General features: G+C 43.7%; 1 protein-coding gene across 1 annotated transcript in view; it reads right to left on the bottom strand.

Annotated features, from left to right (window-relative positions):
* The window catches only part of LOC144783788 (uncharacterized), a 232,268-nt gene that overhangs the window by 133,792 nt on the left and 75,455 nt on the right, over positions 1 to 23,021 (bottom strand). Inside the window, exon 2 of the mRNA XM_078662487.1 lies at positions 19,267 to 19,387. Coding sequence (XP_078518613.1) covers positions 19,267 to 19,387 — 121 coding nt within the window. The remainder of the gene's footprint in view (positions 1 to 19,266; positions 19,388 to 23,021) is intronic.

The following is a 23,021-nucleotide window of genomic DNA, read 5'->3' as shown; positions in this document are numbered from 1 at the left end:
AATTCCAGTCGGCCACAGAGTAGGCGGCACTAGCCCATTGCCTAGCCCATCGTATCGGGGGCCCCCACCGCAATGCAGTGTGGCTCTGGAAGTCTCGTGCCCCTCAAATTGGTTCAGCTCCAGGCCAAAAGTGAACCATCAGCCGCTGTACAGATAGCGCATACCAACACTCTACCCCCAGGATGTAGCAGCCGCTCATGCGAACATGAGGGGTTCAGGTCCAGTCAGACAGCGATCATGTAGTATGGTCCAGGTCATGCTGCATGGCAGGATTCTCCCTTAATGTGGGTCACTCGTGGTCCAACTTAAGAGTCTCTAGGCCCAGCTAGGTCATGAGTGGTCTTTGTGTATTCCATGTCCCCACCAGCAGTAAGCGGGATGCAGCATTCGGGTAGGCGGACGGGGAAAGGCCACCCACAGCAGTCAGTCGGCCACAGTTCAGTGCACAGTTGGGACCGAATACCGCCTGCACTATGGCCCACTAGGTCCTGGTCAGTAGCTGGCTAGACCGCTCGTCAGGGCCACGAGCCTCACCACCCAACTCTCCGCCACTCACCGCACCTCCGCCTCAGGTAACAGGCCACTCTTTGGGTGGTCCCGGCTCAGGCTCAACTCCACTTCTCTCTACAGGCCGCACAGCGGCAGGGGCAGCAGAGGCATTGCTCCTGCGTGGCAAGCCAACGGCTAGAGTGGTCGACCTCGGAGCTGGGGAACCGGATTAGGGTATTGGCAGGGATGCTCAACATTCTGTGATTCTTGGCAAATCACTTAATCTCCCTGTGCCTAACAAAATGAATAAGTCGGTCTGTAACGCAACTGGTGCTCATGTAGAGCGCTCCGATACCTTTGGGTCAAGTTTGCGCTATATAAAACTCATATCCCCCCACGCCCCCCAACACCACCCTCCCAAAAAGGGCCCTTAGTCAGATCTCAGCTGGACCCCATTTGGCGGCTTCAATCTGCTCAACAGTGACACTGGAAGATGCAGAGCAACACCGGGATAGTAGCAGCGGGCTTGATGGCTGCGATTTAGGTGTAGAGTCCAGGATGAGTGCCGGGTAACTTTTCCAGTCCAGGGAAGACATGGCTTGGCAGTTCGGGCTGGACTGTTCCCATGAGGCACAGGGTCAGACTGATTTGCATATAGCCATGTCTGAACTGGAGTGGCTGAGTGAACTAAAGAATGGTGATGGATTAAACCCAGATCAGTTTACTGGGGGTGAGTGTTTGATTTGTTCAAACGATCCGTCCATCATCCCCTTTTGTATCGCTTTGTTCGCCCTAAGTGTGGCAGGGTATGCTCAGACGTGAGTCCCTTGTTCACTTGGCCACTGGATTCAAGATAGCCTGGCTGATGAGGATTATGAATCCGAAACCGGTCCCAGGATGCTTGTTTCCGGTCCAGGGAAGACGTGGCTTGGCAGTTCGGGCTGGACTGTTCCCATGAGGCACAGGGTCAGACTGATTTGCATATAGCCATGTCTGAACTGGGGTGGCTGAGTGAACTAAAGAATGGTGATGGATTAAACCCAGATCAGTTGACTGGGGGTGAGTGTTTGATTTGTTCAAACGTTCCGTCCATAATCCCCTTTTGTATCGCTTTGTTCGCCCTAAGTGTGGCAGGGTATGCTCAGACGTGAGTCCCTTGTTCACTTGGCCACTGGATTCAAGATAGCCTGGCTGATGAGGATTATGAATCCGAAACCGGTCCCAGGATGCTTGTTTCCGGTCCAGGGAAGACATGGCTTGGCAGTTCGGGCTGGACTGTTCCCATGAGGCACAGGGTCAGACTGATTTGCATATAGCCATGTCTGAACTGGGGTGGCTGAGTGAACTAAAGAATGGTGATGGATTAAACCCAGATCAGTTGACTGGGGGTAAGTGTTTGATTTGTTCAAACGCTCCGTCCATCATCCCCTTTTGTATCGCTGGGTAACTGGGCAGCAGCATGGAGCTTCTTTAAGTTGTGTTCACCATCTTAGCCCTGTTGCCACGCCCTTGCCTCCCCCTATGTTTATGACTGGTACATGGACTTACAGGATACCACTGGGCTGGACACCCCAACAGATACTGGTTTTAGTGGCTATGTCAGGAGCTTGGCATATCAACGTCAGGCTCCACCGTTCTCACAACAGCTGTAGATGACCTTGAAGACTGACAGATGGCGTCCGCGATATGTGACTGGGAACATAGTCCGGCGGAGCGACGCGACCTCGGATTCCCATGCAACAGGGAAATGCTCCACCCCCCCCGCCCCCCCCCCCCCACCCACCAATCTGGTGGGACCCTCCAGAGGGAAGAGACAAGACATTGCTCATCAAGGAACCTATCCAGATCCCAGAAACGGCAATCCTTCCCAAGCACAGTGACCAAGGGACCCACGTCTGAGCATAACCATCAAGTGTTCTTTTTGCATTTGTCACCCTGAGTACGACGGGTATGCCCAGACGTGAGTCCCGTGCTCTCCATGTTACTGGATTCAAGCTATCCTAGCTGATGAGGGCTTAAGGCCCGAAACAGGTCCTAGGATGCTTGTTTCCATTCCAGGGAGGACCTGTCCTGGCAGTTCGGGCCAGCCTGTTCCCATTGGGCGCAGGGTCAAGACTGATTTGCATATGGCTGGCTCCAAACTGGAACGGCATGATGAGCAAAAAAATGATGGATTTAGGCCCAGATCTCTGTACTGGGGTTAATGTATGACACTATTCTGCATTCTGCCCATCAATTGTTCTTTTTGCATTGGTCACCCCGAGTGGGACGCGTATGCCCAGATGTGGGTCCTGTGCTCTCTATGCCACTGGATTCAAGCTATCCTGGCTGATGAGGGCTGAAAGCCCGAAACCGGTCCTAGAATGCTTGTTTCCAGTTGAGGGAGGACCTGGCCTGGCAGTTTGGGCTGGACTGTTCCCATTGGGCGCAGGGTCAAGACTGATTTGCATATGGCTGGGTCCAAAGTGGAATGGCATGGTGAGCAAAAAAGCGATGGACTTAGGCCAAGATCTCTGTACTGGGGTGAATGTATGACATTGTTCTGCATTCTGTCCACCAATTGTTCTTTTTACTGGATAAGTATGGCCACTGGGGCACGGCCTGGTGTTAGGGAGGAGGGAATAGCGCAACATTGCCGCTCCCAATGGTAAATGATTGCTGTTGGGTACTAGAATTCTTATATAGTGTACAGGGAGCTTTTGGACAAGTTTCAGCCCTTTAGATTGTTACATATTCATGGATGGGGCGACAGATACTTCAGTGTTGGAAGTGTGAGGTGGGGGGCTTTTGGGAGGAGGGACGGTTGTTTTGTCTACCTGTTTTTTTTTTTACCTTACACACATTTACTATAGCACATTCCTAAGAGAGACACCAGCATAAACATGCACTTCAAAATCCCACGATGAGCACACTATGCTTGCCTAATGGGACCTTCTCGAGAGAAAAGGGCAATGCATGAATCCACCTGATGGACCCAAATGGTTGTCATTTTGTGAAACGTCAACAGCTTATTGGACCGTATGAAACAGTCGACTGTCATGAGGTATGTGAGACATCTCCAGCCAAAAGTAATTATGCTGCAGGAGACCCACCTTCTAGGCACACAATGCTCCTTTCTAGGTCGCTTTGAATATGACCGGGTATTTCATGTGGGGTTCTCCCGCGGCTCTCAAGATGTGGCAATTCAATTACGCAGGGGATTCCCAATAGTGGTTACAGCTTCACATGAAGACCAGCCCAGGGGTGTTATGTCGGGATAGAGGGTCTCTACAATGCCAAATACAAAAATTTTATTTCAATATATGTCCCCCGGCAGTGTCTCCAGTTGATACTCAAAAAAAATGTGCGGGCTCCCATTGGCCCTTCCTCAGAGAACCATACTAATAGGGGGCGATTTTAATGCAGTCCCTGACCCAGTGATAGACATCTCTGAACTGCTGCACATGCTCTTCCCATCTTTCCACATGGGTGGACTTGTGTGATGCATGGCGAACGTGGTACATAAAACACAACATCACATTGACCAAATCTGGCTCCCAGCTGCAGACGCCCTCCTCCTGTGTGCAAATTCTCCACCATGGTATCTTAGATCATGCCCCTGTGCTCATAGAGTTGGGACCCCGGCAAGGGACCTTGCGATCTATGTGGCGGCTCACAACCTGGCACCTGATGAACCAGGACTGTGCAGACTTCGTGGAAGAAATAGTAGCAGCATATTTTAAACAAAAATGCAATTTAGTGGAGTCAGTAGGGACCCTATGGGCAGCCAGCTAGCCTGCCCTCAGAGGCTCAGAGGCTGAATCAAAGGATATATATGGAGGCAAGAGTCCAAACGATTGGTGCAAGTGACAGATCTAGAAACACAGATCTTCTCCCTGGTACGACAGCCACGCTGTTTGGCCTCACCTGTTCTATCCAGTAGGTTGACAATGGCGAGATAGCGACTCAAACATATATCACTGGAAGAGGGCAGACAATGCTGGAGGGCATCGACCCAGTGGATGTATGAACATGGGGACAAGTCAGGCAAACATCTCTATTGGCTGGCGACTAGAGACATGACGTATAGAATTGTACCTGTCATATGTAATACCGAAGGTGGCCTCCACAAACATATGGTAGAGGTGATACAGGTTTTCGCAGAATACTATCAAACACTGTACGCAGTGGTGCCTGTGCCCCCACGACAACTTGAATCTCCATTACTAGAGGAGATCCCACTACCCTCAATCTTTGGCCCATGATCTTGACCAGCCACTCACATTTGAGGCCCTGTCAGACCTAAGACGCTGGGGTCGGAAGGCTACCCAATTGAATTTTTCAAGAGCTACCACTCCCTTTCAATTCCACACCTGTTGGCACTTTGCGCAGAAGCGGTAGACCAGAGTGGATACAGCAACCATCATAGTATTGCTCAAAGATGGTCACCACGTGGGCCATGTGCCTCCTATAGACTAATTTCCCGGATATACGTGGACATGAAGGTATTTGCAAAGGTCCGGACGGCCCGACTGACTCGGGCTCTTCCAGACCTGATACACCCAGATAATGTGGGTTCATGCCGAAAAGGAGCACTCGTCACTGCACAGCTAGCTCTATCCCAAGCACATCATATTACCAACCCCACGGCTTTATTTATTTATTTATTTATTTACTTGTTAAGCGCGGCTGCCACCCCAAGGGTATCCTGGCGCTGAGACTGCGTCTATCCTGCAGGCATACTATCACTACATTGGTTTAGGGAACAGAAAGGTTTTAAGATCCTTTTTAAAAGGAGCGAAGTCTTGTCTACACCTCAGCGCCAGCGGAAGGGTGTTCCAAAGAGTGGCAGCAGTGAAGCTAAAAGCACGGCCACCCATCCTCACTCTATTGACCCTAGGAACCGTCACTAGGAACGCAGAGGAGGATCTTAGGGGTCTGGCAGCGCAGTACCAGCAGAAGAGATTTTGAAGCGGAATAGGCCCCTGTCCGTGCAAAGCCTTAAAGACGAGACAGAGAGCCTTAAAGCAGATTCTCTCTTGGATGGGTAGCCAGTGAAGATCTGCTAATGCGCCAGAGGAAGAGGCAGATCGGGGGCGGGATAGAGCCAATTTAGCCGCCATATTTTGGATCCTCTGCAGCTTTAGGATCAAGGTTTTTGGGGCTCCCAGAAGTAGTGCATTGCAGTAGTCTAATCGACTAAGAATAGAACTGCGCACTACCTCTGCCCTTGCCTCCTTAGGGAGAAGCGGTAAGATCTTACGTAGGGCACGGAGTAAGCACTTTACTATTGATTCACTTCGAGAAGGCATTTGATACAGTTGCATGGTCTATCCTGGCAGCATTTCTGCAAAGGCTTTTGGCCTTATTTCCACAAAAAGGCATTCTATATGCTGCTCCTACCGCCCAAGTGCGTGTGAATGGAGTGCTATCTCTGCGCTTTTCCATCTACAGAGGCATCCATCAGGGATGTCTGCTCTCTCCACTCCTATGCGCCCTTGCGACTGAGCCTCTGGCATGGCTTATTCGATGTGATGTGATGTGATGCGATGCTCAAGTGAGAGGATGGACCTGGGGGAGCAGAAAAAGGAATAGCTGATCTGCTGTTTCTTGAGGACCTGCGGTCCGGGCACTCAATGCATGGAGATTCTCCACTTTTAGAGGGCGGCGCCTGGCTGCGTTTTAATGAGGGCAAGTCTGTGCTAGAGCACCTTGGGGGGGATGCGGACGTGCGATCTTGTTGTCCTGCAATCCCAGCGCTCCATCCTTCCTTTAAATAGTTGGTAATATATAAATATATATCCCTGCAAACCCGCTGCATGATGCACCCAGGTTCGCTGCCACAGAGGGATCATCCCAGTGAGCTTAAGATCCCATGCAATGAGGCCAAGTGCAGTTCTCCAGCAGAGGAGGGTCACCTGGGTGCAGTCAAGGAGGGATCATGTTCCCATATTGTAAACCCAGAGGCTATCCAAACCCAGTAGGTGTAGTTCTGGGCGATAGGCGTTGTCATCCCAGCCTCCATTGACCCACTCGTTTATAACCGCAGTCTGAGCGGCTATGTAGTATCCATATAGGTCCGTCATTCCCAGTCCGTTATCATACGGAGAATGCCTGCGGCTAACTAAGACCACCCAATGGCGACCATCGGCACATGAAAAGGCAGCAATCTTCTATGTTATTATCTGGAATCAATTCTTAGCAATTGGGTGGGGAAAGTAGGAGAGGGAAAAAACACGCAAGGCTCATCATTTTAAACAACACTACCTGCCCCAGACGGTTCAGCGGCAAGCGCTGCCATAGTTGGATATCCTTTTTCAGTTCCGCCACGAGGGGTTCAACGTTTAGACTCAACTCCAACCCTGGAAGGATATCTTTACAAATGAGGAATGTTTCCACCTCTAACCTCCTACCAGGCTAGCTGTTATGATTCTGCAGGCACCACTGAGCCTTATTTTCTAAGATCTTCTAGTGCTCCAAATTTACCAGCTGGATCAATCGCTTTATGTATTTTCTGGGCTGTTAAAAAATTAAAGAAATTCCTCTGGGGAAGCTCTTTTGTAGTGCACACAGATCATAAACCTTTGAAAGATGTATTCTATTAAAAAAAAGTCTAGATGATGTGTCTTCCAAAATTTGTAGGTGGGTGGTTGCCTTACAGGACTACGATTTTATGGTGAATTATATACCTGGCACAGAAAATAAAGTTGCTGACGGTCTCTCACGTCTAGTCTCCATGCAGGACGCCTGTATTCCAGCTGAACCTGAAGAATCATGAGAAGATGATAATTATAAGGTTTGTGAGATCATGGAGGAGGTAATTAGTGAGTCCTGTAAGCTGTTAACCTGTTTCATTACTTGTAGAGCTTTTAGAGATTCAAGAATGTGTATCCTATGATCTGTAAACTTATGAGCTGTGATTTAGAACTTTACTGTGAGTTGCTGTTGGGGGTGCCTTGTGGATAGGACGTTTCTGTTATACGAAGATATTCAATAAAAGAAGAACAAATAGCTTAACTGCAGTCTTCGAACTTCTTCACACTGTGCCTGCGCTATTATACGTGGACAGCGTGGTTCTTCTTGTCAGAATGGCCAACGGTCTCAAGATTCAAATTTCTATTTATCACTTATGAGAGATCTGGAATTGGAGACTCATTATACGACAACATACATAATGGTATGTGGCCCGAGAAATACAAAAACCTGCACCCTAAGTTCAGGTGGTAAAAAACTGGATTGGGTGAGCTAATTTTCTTACCTTGGTCTAGAGTTCGATGCCATGGGCACCTACTCATTCTGCATTAAAAGCAGGATAATTCGCTACACCCAAACAGTAGGCACTAACTTTTCAATCGCTACGTCCATTAGCAAAAAACATGATTGTTCCGATTTAAGAGATATACAATAGGAAATGCTTGCCAATCCCAACATATGGATTGGGCATCTAGGGGCGTAGAGATGTGGGGGCAATGCAGGCAGAGGAGAATAGAGACTGCCTCTGGCTATTAAGAGTTACCCCTTCCACACCACATTTCTCTCTGCACCAGGGGCTAGGTATGGAGTATGTGCAAGATATTATTAATGTGGCCCGCCTTGGTCCTTTGGTGCTTAATTTGGGCAAACAAGGAAGCTGAGCTTAACCGGGCTGTCATCGGAGACTATTTGTCTTGCACCAGTGGTTTGACAATTCCATGGTTAAAATTGATTAAATTCTCCTTTTTAGCTCTTGGTTGTGTACACTTGTTTGAGCACACACAGTCCATTATGAATAAAGGATAAATACTGGGTCCAGGATAGCGTCACTAAGCACAGACAGGCCACTAGAGAGTTTGTGGAAGTGGCCAAACCGATAGTTAGAGATTACTGTATTATCCAGACGGTGCCCGCGGCTGCTCCCTATTTACTCTATGTGATAAATGTGTTTGAGAAAACATTACTGGTTAAATTTAGGCTAGGTTCCATTCGATGGTTGCTATTTTTTTCATTAGGACAATATTCCTCTTCAGACATCGGCATTTGCCCAGGTAATGAGCAATCAAGTAAATCCTTATTGCATTAGGTTTTCTTTTGTGGTATTATTTGCCGTCCACAAGGAGGTTTTTATTACCGCTGTTGCGTAGGTATAAATTCTCCAAGTACAAAGCTGCCTTATTCTTTTTACAGCAACTTTATGACTATGACACATGTTACTTAGTTGCTTGCTTTCTGAACAGCATTTTAAGACAAAGGAGGAGCATGCTGTTGATTTATGTATCTTAAACTCGCCAGAGTTGATGATGAGCGATGACATTTCTCAAGGAGGCCAATCCCAAAATAAATATATCCGTAGTGAGTCTCTTTTTTGTATTATATGCTGCTATTTATTTATTAAGCTGCTGAATTAAGATCCACACACTTTTATCTCTTTCACTGCAACTTACCAATGAATTTTACTGTAGATATTTCAATCCGTTTGTCTTTTTATTGTATGTTTTTATTCATGTATCTTTAATGATCTGATTTTGGCGGTTCAAATAAAGATTAAAGTAAAGATTAAAGTAAAGTAAAGATAAAATGTCTCTTGCAGTGTACCCTGGTGTGAAAGGAATCAACTGTGTAAATGTGGTTATATTAAAAAAAACTCAGCAATGAGAAGTAATTCCTTCTCTGAAATAGGGGGGTACTCTCCTTAATAAATGTTAATACAATGCTAGAGGCAGCGCCAGTAAGTCTGTTCCTTACAAAACTCAGAAGTGAGTCCATCAATTCACTGGGCCTTGACCCCAGCAAAACCCTCAATGGCCACATGAATCTTGCTCAATGGAAAATTCAGTCAACACCAGCATAAAGGTCTCCTTATAGTCTTGAGGAACTAACCAAGCTGGACACAGAACAATGCCAAACATTGCTAACAAAGCAGCATCGCCATAGACTAGGGAACTAAAAGTGGTCCAAACAGCAACCACATTGTTCTAGAAAGTTTCAGAAAGCCAGGCTTCCAAAATCTTTTTCAATCATCATACATCTTGGTCTTATTGTTTGCACCTGGAACTTTAGGTTCCTTCAAAAATAGTCTGAAAGGGAAGTTAGATGGATCACCATTAGACTTAAAATGAGCCACCCAAATCACCAATTTGATTTCTAGGCGTTTAAAATGCAGTGTAACTGACCGTGAAGGTTTCAGACAGTATATTTTGAGCCAATACTATTCGAAGCAGAAGTACCAGATGAAGGCCTTTGGTCATACCTCAGTGACATTCATGGTCAACAGAATCAGCGAATGGTCCAATAATTTCCTAGGCAGTATATAACAATCACCAATAAGCCCAGAGAGTCACCTAGAAATCAGATAATAATCTGGGAAATGGCACAAGAAACTACTGAATGAAAAGTATGTTTTCTTCGAATTATGAGCATTCTATCAGATGCCTATCATGGCTAACGCATTCAGAATCTGCCACATTGCCTCGGCTGATGAAGAGAGTCCTCTGTGAATGGTTATATCTGTCCAATGTCAACTCTAATATGATTATAAAATGCATTCCCAGGCGAGATTGTGAGGGGTTTTCAACATTTGAACCATTGTAACCAGCACTTGGACCTTGCAATTTTTTGCCCTACTTGAATCCAGAAATAACGTCCTGATCAGCCTCACTATTACGTCATATAGATTTGCATTGCTTACCCATAATTTTGTAAAATGCTTCAACAGTGAGAGTCATAAGATACAAAACAGCAATTGCAAGTCCATTTAATAGCAAAAGACATACAAAAAAACCTACACACAATTAGTGAAAGGTTGGCCTTCTGAAGCATTGAGATATTCACCTAGTGCTGATATAGACATTACAAAACAGTTTTCCTTTTTCAAGGTTGGTCAAGCTGTCGAAATTCCAGGTAATGGTCTTATTGCTTAATCTCATGGTTAAAGTTGTTAATAGCAAGGCCAAAAGACAACCTGTGATTTAATGTTTATATGGCCGACCAATAACCACATGAAAGCGTCCATTGAGCCTTACATACATTATAACTTAAAGAGTAAGAGGCTCCTTACTTTTTGAAATATGATGACACAGAAATAGCTGAATTAGCTAAGTGTAATAAAACATCTTTTACACAATGTTTAATACTACAGGTTTTAAAGTCACTATATGTTGCAAGCAACAGACATTACTTTTACTATATTATAAATTAAATTATTTAACCATAAGGTCCTTAAAGAAAGTAATAAACATCAATTAAATAAACTTCACTGCTAGACGAATGAAATGCTGACTTATTGGGTTTTGACCCCGTGTCTTGAAGACAACACACATCAACATTGAGCAGCCTAATTATCATTAGTGTTGTGGGTGCAGCGCCAGTGGGGTGACAGGGTGTGAGGGGCCCACTTCAAACTACCTATTACATTCTTTTGCTGTCCAACTGTTGCTACATCAGCAACATGAACTCACAGCCATCTTGAAGTAAGCAAGGCCTCCGCAACGAAATCTGCAGCTGGAATCTCAGAAAACCATGACTAATCACCAAATGTGAATGCTGAAATAGAAAACAGAGGAAATCCATTTACAGCACAATGTCCACACATTGAGACCCTATTGACATCCCAACAACAGGTCCTGCTCAATATGCCACCTTTCTAAATAGCATTGAAAACTAAAGCGTTATAGCAATGTAGAGATGCCACTCATGGAATGTAAACCACTGCATAAATAAGTTATTTGGTGAAGAATGCTGGTGGCGTATGGTCAACTCTTCCATACATCATTAAAGAAGTTCTTAACCTCTATTGTAAATGTTGTGCAATTTCTACAAGATGGCAAGATTCACCGTGCAGGAGATAGGTTAACCCTGAGAGTTCCAACCATTACAGGACAAGCAGATGTTAGCAGGAGTCCTGGGTAAGACTACAGTAGTCTGTGACTAGAGGAGTGAATATTTAGACAGCTGATGGGAGTTGTGGCTAGAATAAGGACAAAGACACCTGTTGCATTTTAAACTGAACGTGCACTGATTCATGCTTTGAACAGTCTGCAAATATTCAGCAGCATCAATGAGGAGTGAAAGGTAGAATATTACTGCCATGTGATGGCATTAATCAAAACAGTATAAGCAAGCTCATTTGCTCGCAATTACATGGTGACTATACATGTCACTAGAGTGCACAGCAAGTAATCCCAGTGATACTGGTGGCAGATATTTATTATGGACAGTTGTTGCAACAACCTGGCACTAGGCTACTGTCCAGATTGATCCTATCTTGTCTGCCAGGTGCAGTATGGCTTGAGGTCTGGGAATTGACAAATCTTTATTTGTGCCTTGTCTTCTGTAGTTCATGAGGACACCCTGAATGAGACAGCAAAGTGAGGTGTGCTGTCCTATTACTTACAAATTCTGGTTGTACCTATAGGTGGAGGTAGGAAACTGAGAAATATCAGTGAGTGTGATAACTAGTGTTTAGGAAGACTGCAGACGTCCAGAATATGCACAGAAAATGCCCATTGCAGCAGAGAGGAGAAAGAAAAAGAATGAGTGCTAATCTAGGTGAAGGGAGTGTAAGGATCTACATCTGTTTAGAACTTTAAGCACAATACTGAACACTAGATTGTGATGATTAGAGGAAGGCAGACTACATATGGTGGAACCCTTCCATACCTTTGTAAAATGGAGTTGCTTTTGTCAATTACATTAATAAGAGTTTCTATTATTTCAGTTATTTATTTTAATGGTGGTGCAAAAGCAAACACGCCACAGCTGCCAATGTTTTGACAAATCAAGGAGTAAAAGTAAAAAATATTTCCTATGTACATTCTGGTGACCGGATGGGAAGGACATCCAGCATAAATGAAGAAAGCCTTGCTATTGCACCAAGTGAAGGGGTGAAGGCCTGTTAAGATACACTGCCTTGGATATCAATTAATTAGGGCGCGAGGCGAAAAACATTTTGCTGCTAGATACACATTCCCCAATAGTTAACTCAGCACTAGAAAAACAACTTTTTAGATCTCGCGACCTGTCAATGCGCATGCGCATTGAGCGGAGCGAGACTATAGGGGCTTAAACAGACTTTAACTAACTGGCGATTTGATGCTGTGCCCGTGCGCTTTTAGGTCAATGCGCCAGCACATTGACCTAAAATGCGCGTGCACAGCATCAAATCGCCAGCCATCTGTTCCCCAGCAGCTCTTCCCGCTCCACCCCACAAGCTTCCCCCAGCGTGCGCTCTGCCTGAGCCGCACTCCTCCCACACCTTTGAAGTGAAGCTTAGCTTCACTTCAAAGGCCCCTGCTGCTTCACACCCTCATGCCGCTCTCCCCGCTCCGCCCCCTCCCCTGCCCGCCGTGTCGCATTTCTCCTCCCCACAGCAATGCCCTCCGTCTTGTTTTATTTTACCATTTTAAACCACAATGTCATTATTTTTCAGAGCGCAACATGCCGCGCTTTCACTCAATTAATAGCGGCTGAGCGCTTTTTTTATGCGAGGTTCGCTGTATCCACTTTTCAAAACATCAAGTCTTTATTATAGGTGCAGCTTTCACTTTAAACTTGCCTTTATTTTTTCATAATCTACGCCCTTTGCAGAGCTGAGCACCGCCCTTTAACACACACGCCTTTACTTTTGCACAGCGCAGTACGACTCTTCCTTTGTTAATTGCTTCCTGTTCCAAGCAGCTGCTCTTCGCTCCCTCTCCTGGCCTGCAGCTGTCTCCTCCTCCCTACCCCCTTGACCCTCCACATTGGCACTTTAGATGTGACGAGGAAGCTGGTAATTTGTTTTTATCAACTCCATTCGCGTTGGTTAAGATCAGCGCGGCGCACGCCTCATTATGTGGCATGGGATTACTTATGCTCTACTTTTTGTGTAATAACGTTATAGTACTTGTTGACACCTTTTTGCTGCTTAAAGGAAACTTTATTTCTATCCTTTTTTTTTATATGTTGTTTACCCATGGTAAGTGTTGAGGCAGATCCACGTTTAATGCGGCGATATGGCAGCAGTGTAACCACTATTCGTACCCCCCCCCTGCTTTCCACTGTTTGCTCTCCATCCCCTTTCCTTTTTATCTCTTTAAATAGATCAAATGATCACTCCACTGCAAATAAAAAAAAACATAACAGACAAACATTGGCATTTGCAACACCAATAGCTCGAACTTCCACTAATGCGAGACCTATTGCATTGCTAATGCTTGTTTATAATGTGTAGCCTTTCCTCGTCTCATAGGGGGCGTGTCAGTGGGTGGACACAATGTACAGATCGTTAGCCTTGTAGGTGACCTGTTGGTTTAGCAGGAACTCCCCATGACTCTGGCTGGCCAAATGGCGGATGTCAATCCCAAATTTGTTGCTGGTTCTTTATAAGGAATACACAGGTGCCTCCAAGGAAACTTGGATTACCAGCCTTTCCCCACTGTTATGGCGAACACTAGCAAGCATGAGAGCAAAGGGATTATGTACGTGGGGAGCTGCTGAGGGCAGGCAACTGAACAAATAATTTACAGACCTGGCTTAACATGATAGGTAACGTGTGATGCAACTGCTTAAAACAACTCAGGTAACCTCATGCAATACTCACAGTCTAGTTAACAACCAACAACAAAATATGGTAAGGAAAAACAGTTTAGGAATCCAAATGTGAAAGTCTAATTTTGTATTATAAAAACAATAGTGCCTAGTTAAGGCTTGCTTTACTAAGCTTAACCAGACTATATTATAAAGAGTGCATTTCTATTTACTTTGCTCTAAACGAACTCTGCACGTTCACGTTTCATTTTGCTTTCAGAAAATCATTTTAAATTCAGCTGCAAACCATGGCCTCTATTTGCATGCAACAAAATAATGTTTCACTTGCTTCCCCAGGAAAGGATGTTCTAATGTTGCAACATTGCAAGGCCACTCAGCTGAGCCTCCGTTAACATGTAGATGTTATTTATGTGCAAAAGCAATTCATTGTTTCTTACGGTTTCTTCTGTGAAACAAATTATGTATTTACAGACAATAAGGATAATGTGCAAGTACAAGCTATTTTTTAAATAACGGGATTGGTGTTGTGCAAGTAACATTTTAGAGCTATCCATGTACGTAAAATTATGTTATGAACTGCGGTGCTTTTTGTGGTCCTTTCTGTATTTTACTATTAATATGATAGGTTGCCACAGCACATCTGTGTGTTTGGTTAATTTCTTAAAGGCACATTCCATTATTTCATGCATTATGTTTGGGTTTCAACAGATTCTCTTAATTAACTTTTACTTTCTGTAACAATGCTATTATTTGAATGAATCTACTAATACTGAGAGCATTGGCGAAGATTTGTTGTGCAGGTTTCCGTATTGGGTTTGTCTGAGCGTTACATTTTAGGATTCTCCCTTTCCTGCTTACTGATCCTCCTTAATTAAAATAGGGATAAAGTGTTGACACATACCAGATGGATTATACACAACATAAATAGTAGGACTATATACACTGTAGCATATCACAACATTGAGCCTCAAGAATAAGAAACATATTTCCTTGGTATTGACACAGATTCCAATCGTACAGATCACTAGCACTCTGAATGGTGGAGACTGTTGCAGCATTTGTTGACTGCTAGTGAGGTGCATTGCAGCTACTCGCTGTCATTCTGCTGCCAGTTGGCTGACACAAGATTTAGTCACTCCACCGCTAGAGACGTGGATGCAATTCAGAGATTTGTACAAATGAAAAAGATACCTTGACTTTTGGGTGTCGCCATCTTCGATCCAGTGCATACAATAACATATATACTGCCCCCCTTAAGCTAGAAACGAGTACTTTATCTAGACACTGAAGAGACGCTCCAGCAGCCCATAATGGTTTTCACCAAGACCATGCATGACCTTTTGGTAATGTTTTTCCCTCGAGGTCAACGCTAGGCATAGCCTCCAGAGAAAGACACTTTGGAACTCGGTGTAACAGGTTTTGCATTGGACAAAAAGAACAGTATGCAGTTAGAACACCTACTTTTCTGGCCAGAGCTGAATCAAAAAACATCCTGCTGCCTAAATGTTGCATCTATTTTTTTGCAGCAAAAAATTTAAATAAAAAAGGCATTCGGTTTTAAAATACATTACAGGAAAATAGGATTCTCATTACAGCCAAGAAAAGGCACTATTGGCGTAGAATTTCTGTAACCAGAAAACAAAGTACAAACGCAAAAAGGATGAAAAAAAAAAAGGGACGACAACGCCTATGCAAGAACTATTGGGTTTGCCAATATGTTTAGCCATGTTGTACACCAGTGTGGCTGTTGTTCAGCATGGTTAAAAGTTAGTGGGGTAAAGGAAAGTGACATGGAGTGGAGTGTCGGAAAGTTGAGTGGAGTGTTATGGAGTGGCGTGAAGTTGAGCAGCGTGGAATGAAGTGGAATGTTATGAATTGGCAGAGTGGAGTGGTGTAGAGGGTTGTAGAAGGAGTGGAGTAGTAGAGTGGAGTGGCACAGAGTGTCGTAGTGTATAACAGAATGAGGTGGCACAGAGGGTGTTGCATAGAGTGTTGTGAAGTAGAGTGGCACAGAGCAGAGTAGATTGTTGTAGAGTGGAGTGGCACAGAGTAGTGGAAAGTGGTATGTCAGAGTGGAGTAGAGTGTTGTAGAGTCGAGTGGCAGAGTGTCCGAGAGCAGTAGCATAGAGTGGAATAGGAGAGTGGAGTAGTGTGTCATAAAACAGAGTGGAGTAAAGTGGCATGGATTGGCATACAGGGAGTAGTGCAAAGTGAAGTTATGTAGAGTAGAGTGGTGCGATGTAGAGTGGAGTGGTGCAGGGAAGAGTGGAGTGGTGCAGGGAAGAGTGCAGCAGTGTAGAGTAACGTAGAGCGCAGTGGCATGGAGTGCAAGGTGCCAAATAGATTAGGGCGGTACAGAATAGTTTGGCATAGAGTGTAGTGGAGTAGCGTGCACTGGTGTAGTGTGCACTGGTGTAGAATGAAGTAGAGTGGCGTATACTTGAGTGGTGCAGAGTAGAGTGTAGTGGCATAGAGTGCAGTGGCACAGAGCGCAGTATTACAGAGTGCATTGAGTGCAGTGGTGCAAAGTAGAGTAGCACGGAGTTCAGTGGCAGGGAGTTCAGTAGTGCAGAGTAGACTAGCGTAGAGTGCATTGGTTTTGAGTAAAGTGGTGTGGGGTGCAGTGGTGAAGAAAAAGTGGTGGTTTAGAGCAAGTAGCACAAAGAGCAAAGTAGAGTCCATTGGCATTGAGTAGATGTTTCAGAGTAGAATGAAGTGGCGTACAGGGGAGTGGTGCACGGCAGAAGTGGTGTTGAGTGGAGTTGTGAAGAGAAGAGTGGCCTAGAATGGAGTGGTGTAGAGTGCAGTGGTGCATAGTACAATGGGGTAGAGTGCACTGGCATAGAGTAGAGAGGTATAGTGTAATAGTGTAGAGGCGAAGAGTGCAGTGGTGCACAACAGATCAGAGTGGCAGAGTAGAGTGCAGTATTTCAGAGTAGATTACTGCAGAGTGCAGTGGCATACAGTGCATTGGTTTTTAGTAAAGTGATGAGAGTACATTGGTGTAGAGTGCAGCAATTAGAGTACAGTGCAGTGCTGTACAACAGAGTGAACTGGTGAAGAGTGGAGTGGTGCACAGTAGTGTACAGTGGCGTAGAGTAGACTGCATTAGAGTATAGTGGTCCACAGTAGAATACAGTGGCGTACAGTGGATAGGCATAGAGTGCACTGGAGTAGAATGAAGTGGTAACGAGTAGAGTTCATTGGCATAGATTGCAGTGTTGCAAAATGGAGTGGAGCAGAGTGGAGAGGCCTAGAGTAGAGTGGCACAAAGTAGAGCAGCCTAGACTGGAGTGGTGTAGTGACGAAGAGTGCAGTAGTTCATAGTAGAGCAGTGTTGAATATAGTGCATAGGCCTAGAGTGGTGTAGAGAGGCGAAGAATGGCACGATGCAGAGAAGAGGGCAGTGACCCAGTGTGGAGTGGTGCAGAGTACAGTACTGTGGAATGGAGTGGTGTAGAGTAGGGTAGGGTAAAGTGGAGTATGCATGGTATGGTAGAGTACTGTCATCGCAGATAACACATCTTCAACTGAAATGACAATTAGATTTGCACAGACATACAATCTTACTGATGAAAGTATACAGCCCACAAACAATTTTGTGTGGAAATGTTATAACCTAGTGTACTGGTTTGTTTTGATCATATTAAAATATCTGTTTCCACCACACTTCAGAATTACCAAAAATGGTTCTACATTTGTGCTGTCCTAATTTGATATATTCTGAAATCTCTGCATAGTTCATTTACAGACATTTACATTTTGTTGTATGCTAGAAAGAAAATACCGTAATACATCCTTCCAAAAAGCCTATCGAGTTAGCAAGATTATTACACAAATCCTTTTACTTTGAAGTCCTAGAAAGAAAAGTAAACACCAAGCTGCCTGGAAGACACAAACTTACATTTAACCTCTGTGTTTAACTACACAGCAAATGTGACAAGATAAGAACGAGATTTAAAGGCTTGTTTACAGAAATCCAGTACTGGTGGAAAAATACAGTAATTAAGGTTTGGGAAAGGAAAGAATGAACTGAAGCTGGAAAGCGTAAGCAAATAAAGCCAGCAAATAGAAAACAAGCAAATGTGAGTTACCAACCACAAAGCCAATAGTAAGCAATGGGAGGAATGCCTTCCCAAGGAAGCTTTCCGAATGTCCCCAAGAGATCATGAGAAAACCAAACAGGGCACGCTTCAGCCTAAAAAAGCAGTGGCAGTGGGGTGCACTGTTTGGGACGATGTGCATGCTAACCTGGAAAAAATATATCACCACACTTCAGAATTACCAAAAATGGTTCTACATTTGTGCTGTCCTAATTTGATATATTCTGAAATCTCTGCATAGTTCATTTACAGACATTTACATTTTGTTGTATGCTAGAAAGAAAATACCGTAATACATCCTTCCAAAAAGCCTATCGAGTTAGCAAGATTATTACACAAATCCTTTTACTTTGAAGTCCTAGAAAGAAAAGTAAACACCAAGCTGCCTGGAAGACACAAACTTACATTTAACCTCTGTGTTTAACTACACAGCAAATGTGACAAGATAAGAACGAGATTTAAAGGCTTGTTTACAGAAATCCAGTACTGGTGGAAAAATACAGTAATTAAGGTTTGGGAAAGGAAAGAATGAACTGAAGCTGGAAAGCGTAAGCAAATAAAGCCAGCAAATAGAAAACAAGCAAATGTGAGTTACCAACCACAAAGCCAATAGTAAGCAATGGGAGGAATGCCTTCCCAAGGAAGCTTTCCGAATGTCCCCAAGAGATCATGAGAAAACCAAACAGGGCACGCTTCAGCCTAAAAAAGCAGTGGCAGTGGGGTGCACTGTTTGGGACGATGTGCATGCTAACCTGGAAAAAATATATCACCCAGTGCAAGAAAGTCAATGGCTGAAATGGGCCGATCCACTGTCGCATGCTGTAAAATATGTACACAATACTATACCCAGCCAGTCCTCATGTTCTGCCTGAGATTTATCAATATATTTGCTGCATCTTCATATCATGGCAAACAGCTGAACTTTGAAGCTCTCAGTACCTTTGCTAAAAAGTATAATATATTTGGGTTTGTTATGTTTCTGCCGAGCATGATGGCTTCCATAGGTGGAAATAAGGTTATATAAAAATAATACAGTAATGTGACATCTTTGTGAATATACAAACAATTCATATTTAATTATCTTTCTACTTCCCCATAATTCGAATACCAAGCTTGAACCATCAGGGTTGAGTTATCTTTACCTAAGGTACATGCAAAGGTCTTGGGGATTAAATCCAATAACTGGCCTTACCCAGTGCAATCATGTTCTCGTAGATCTCGGTCATCAGCTCCTTGTACATCTCTTTCTGCCATTCTTCCAGATTTTTCCATTGTTCCTCAGAGAAGTAGATGGCAGCGTCATCAAACGTCACCTGAAATGAAGATCATAGCACACTTGGTTTGAGGGGAATCCATGAGGGATGCCAGGTGGTAGGGTGATAGGAGACAGTCATACCAGGAGCATGAACTCATGAATCTAAAAGACAACATAGCCCTTCAGGTAGAAGATGATAAATCCCACTGTTCTGCCATGTAATGACTGTCCCCAACTCTAAAGGTAATTGTGAACTTTTCTGTTCTGCTTTTATATCAAAATGTCAAGCATCCTTGTATGCTATGTGCTGTTCCTCTTCTACTGCCCCTTACAAATGTGCACAGTACCTTGGCTTACGCAAAATACAGCACAGTAAGATAAGCTATATGGAACATGATAGTACATTTTTAATAGTAGACTGAAGCCTCAGATGCTAAGATCCCTGTAACAGAAAAAAATGAAATTGAAGGTGTCTAAGAAAACCTTCTCAGCCTAAAAAGCCAATACTCAAAGAATGCCCCCCTAGTGTCACTTCGGCAACTAAGTGTTTTGATACTTAATTAACTGATGGGGTGCGTCCAGTATGGATACCACCCCTGGGAGAGATTTCTTGACTATTTTCACCAATTGTGCATCATATTAAATCTTCCCTATGTAACACACAATAACTTGTACTGTCTGGTATCATGCCTTAATAGTTATCCGGGACTAACTTTCTTTCAGTCTTTTAGCAAGTAAGGACTAATATTATTTTATTGCATGTATATTGCCATACAATATGTTATTTCTAAAAGACTTGACACATTCCTAATCCCGCCCCCCTGATATACCCTCCATAAATCAATTGTTGTCCAGAGATTTAAAATTTTTGATGTGTGTTTTGGATAACTAGAGAAGTAATTTAGCTTGGGTAAACATTGCTGATCCGGGACGAATTGTTCTGGACAACATTTTTAAAAATGGTGGATGTGTTACAGTGATGATGTAATATTTCAGGAACCATGAGACCTATATACTTCATTCTGGTGTCAAAACATAGATTTTCGGGGGTCAAGTAGTCTTATGGAGACAGAAAATACCTCCTGAGAGCATATCGAATGCTATTTTCCAAAATGGCCACTTTAATAGAGGAAGAAGAGACATACATAGAAATGAAACAAATAGCAATGGTTTTTAATCCTTTTATGTATACACCAATGTTTATGATCTGAATATGAAAAAAATAATGTTTATCACTCCTGTTTCAGACACATTTTCATAGTTCACTTTATTTTTTTCAGAAATCGCTCGTGGTACATTTGCAGAATGCTGAACATTTGAGAAGAGCAAATCGACAGGGACATCTTTTTGTAGCAAAGGTTTTGCAAGTACATGTATACGTGTAAGTTCTATGGGTAGAGGCTTCAGAAACTTTGTAGATTTTAGCACCCCATCAATATCTTTCCAGCCAAATTCACACTGATCTTTCTCTACATATGCATGATCAAAAACATTTGCACATCTCATCAAATAGAATGCTTTTTTAATGTGTCCACGTACAGCATATGACGTCGGTGGAAGGGTACTTAGCAGGGCCTGATCTCTTGAACTCATTGTACCGAAAATCGTCAAAGGAATGACAATCCAAACTCATTTTCCGCACACACTAAGGTATTTTCCTATGTCTTTAAAGTCACATTCTTCTTCTGTATCAGCAAATCCTTTTGGAAACTTCACAGGTTCAGCAGTTAAAGCTTCGAAATTTTTCCAATTTTGCTCATAGTGTTATCACTCGTAAGAATATGTGCCTTGATAAGAACACTGGGCATCTCAGGTTCAAGTTTCTTGTACAGAATATGAAGCAGGATTGTCTTTTCTCACCTGTTCCGTAACATATCCATAACTCCGTCCATCCTTGACTTATGAACATTGCAACCAATCTAAGTAGAACAATAATAACATCTGTGTCATCAGACAGTACAAGGACTCGACTGGAACCATTTTCAACTGCCGACTGAACATGTGGCACAACACGAAGGTCAGCTTGCTCCAATTTGCTGGTGAGTTCTTGAACAATATAGCCCGTACTGTAGTGTAGCTCCTATTTTCCCAACAGGCTCTGCGCATTGGAATAGTACCTACAGCAGGAATTCTGAAAAGATTGAGAGGGACGTGTATCAATGTCTTGATATCTATCAGGTTTTTTAATATTATCCCTATTTCTAAGGTTATATCTATTCCCCGAGGGGTCACTCTGGGGTGACCTCTGTCTTTGGTTTGGAGATTTCTCTCTTCGCCTAGGAGACCTTCCTCTGGACTGGAATTTCTTTTCTTTAGGTTTGGATTGTTTGTTTCCATCCCAGTTCTTTTTTGGTGAATTATTATTATTAAAAAATATTTTTTCTGGACTTGTAGTCAGTTGCGGTTTTACTGGTATTCCACCTAGACTATCTCTGCCTAGTTCTTCATAGGATTTTTCTATGATTCTGGCAATTTCAGCTGGTTGGTCTGCTATATCTGTCTCTTTTAACCTCTGGCGGATCGCCACATTTGCTGCTTCTCCCTTTATGTTGGCTAATAATATAGCCGAGACCTGCTTGAAGTCTTTTAGTAATTTCATACCAAGAGTTAAAGCAGGTTCTGGACCGTATTCATCTTGAATTTGTTTAAGCACATCTGGTATTACTGAAATGGATGGAACACCGTGCGTTTTTGTGTAGATGGAAGCAAAGACTGTACCCCAAGTGTCACAGTCCTCAATGTGTGGTGCGATTCCCATTGGGAGACATATAGTCAGAATCCTGTGTTTTTCCAGCGGGGTGGTGTCAGGAAACACCGCCTCTATTTGGGTGATTTTCTGTGCCAACCAGAATGGTATTTGTTCCCGTTTAGCTGGAACTTTACCTAGGCAGGATTGGATGTTCTGTGGTGTAATTTTATTTGTGTTCCCCTGGTGGGGGGTCAGCTGTGGAAGTTTAATCGCTGGCTGAATTGTTGAAGTCCGCATTACATACTGAACTAATTGTCTATGAATTTTTAGTAGTTGTTTTAGCTGTATTAACAGCTCTGCTGCAGGCATTCTTTCGATGTCTGGATGTGGTGTGTATCCGGCTAAGACCGGCCACGTTGCTCCTGGTCTTCCTAAAGGACCGAGCCTTGTAATGTGATTATTATGTTTTAGGGCGCCATCAAATAAGAGCAAATGCTCTTGGAATTTGAGTGGTACTTCCACCTCCTCGAAAGGAGTGTACGTTTCAGGAGGTTCCTCTACTTTGTAATAGTGGAAGTACTTTGTTACAGCATTTGCTGCTGGAAAATGTATCCATGAATAGTATACCTCTGTCTGCCGATATTTGTGTGCCTCGATTACGAATATGACTGTGCCACCTCTAGGTGTCAGTCCATTTTCTATAAGTTTTAAGGTTATAGATCTCCTTTTAATGACCGGAATGAGTGTTATATTCGGGTCTGCTGCTTGCATGGTAGCATCAGCATCTGCGAGTTCAGTTGCTAATCTAACTGCCTCTCTTTCATCCTCATTGTCAGACATTTTACTGACAGGATGGTATTATGTTTATTTGCAGATCAGGTTTCTTTATGGAACAGAGATTAGATGCACAATATTTTGGAACTGTTTATCCTTCAACGTTGACTTGACCAAGAACCATACATAGGAGTTCCCTCCTGCGAGGTTTTGGAGGATATAACCTTTC

Source organism: Lissotriton helveticus, chromosome 10, assembly GCF_964261635.1.
Source record: "Lissotriton helveticus chromosome 10, aLisHel1.1, whole genome shotgun sequence".
Taxonomy (NCBI): domain Eukaryota; kingdom Metazoa; phylum Chordata; class Amphibia; order Caudata; family Salamandridae; genus Lissotriton; species Lissotriton helveticus.
The sequence above is the reverse complement of the archived record's forward strand: the minus strand, read 5'-3'. Positions and strand labels throughout refer to the sequence as shown.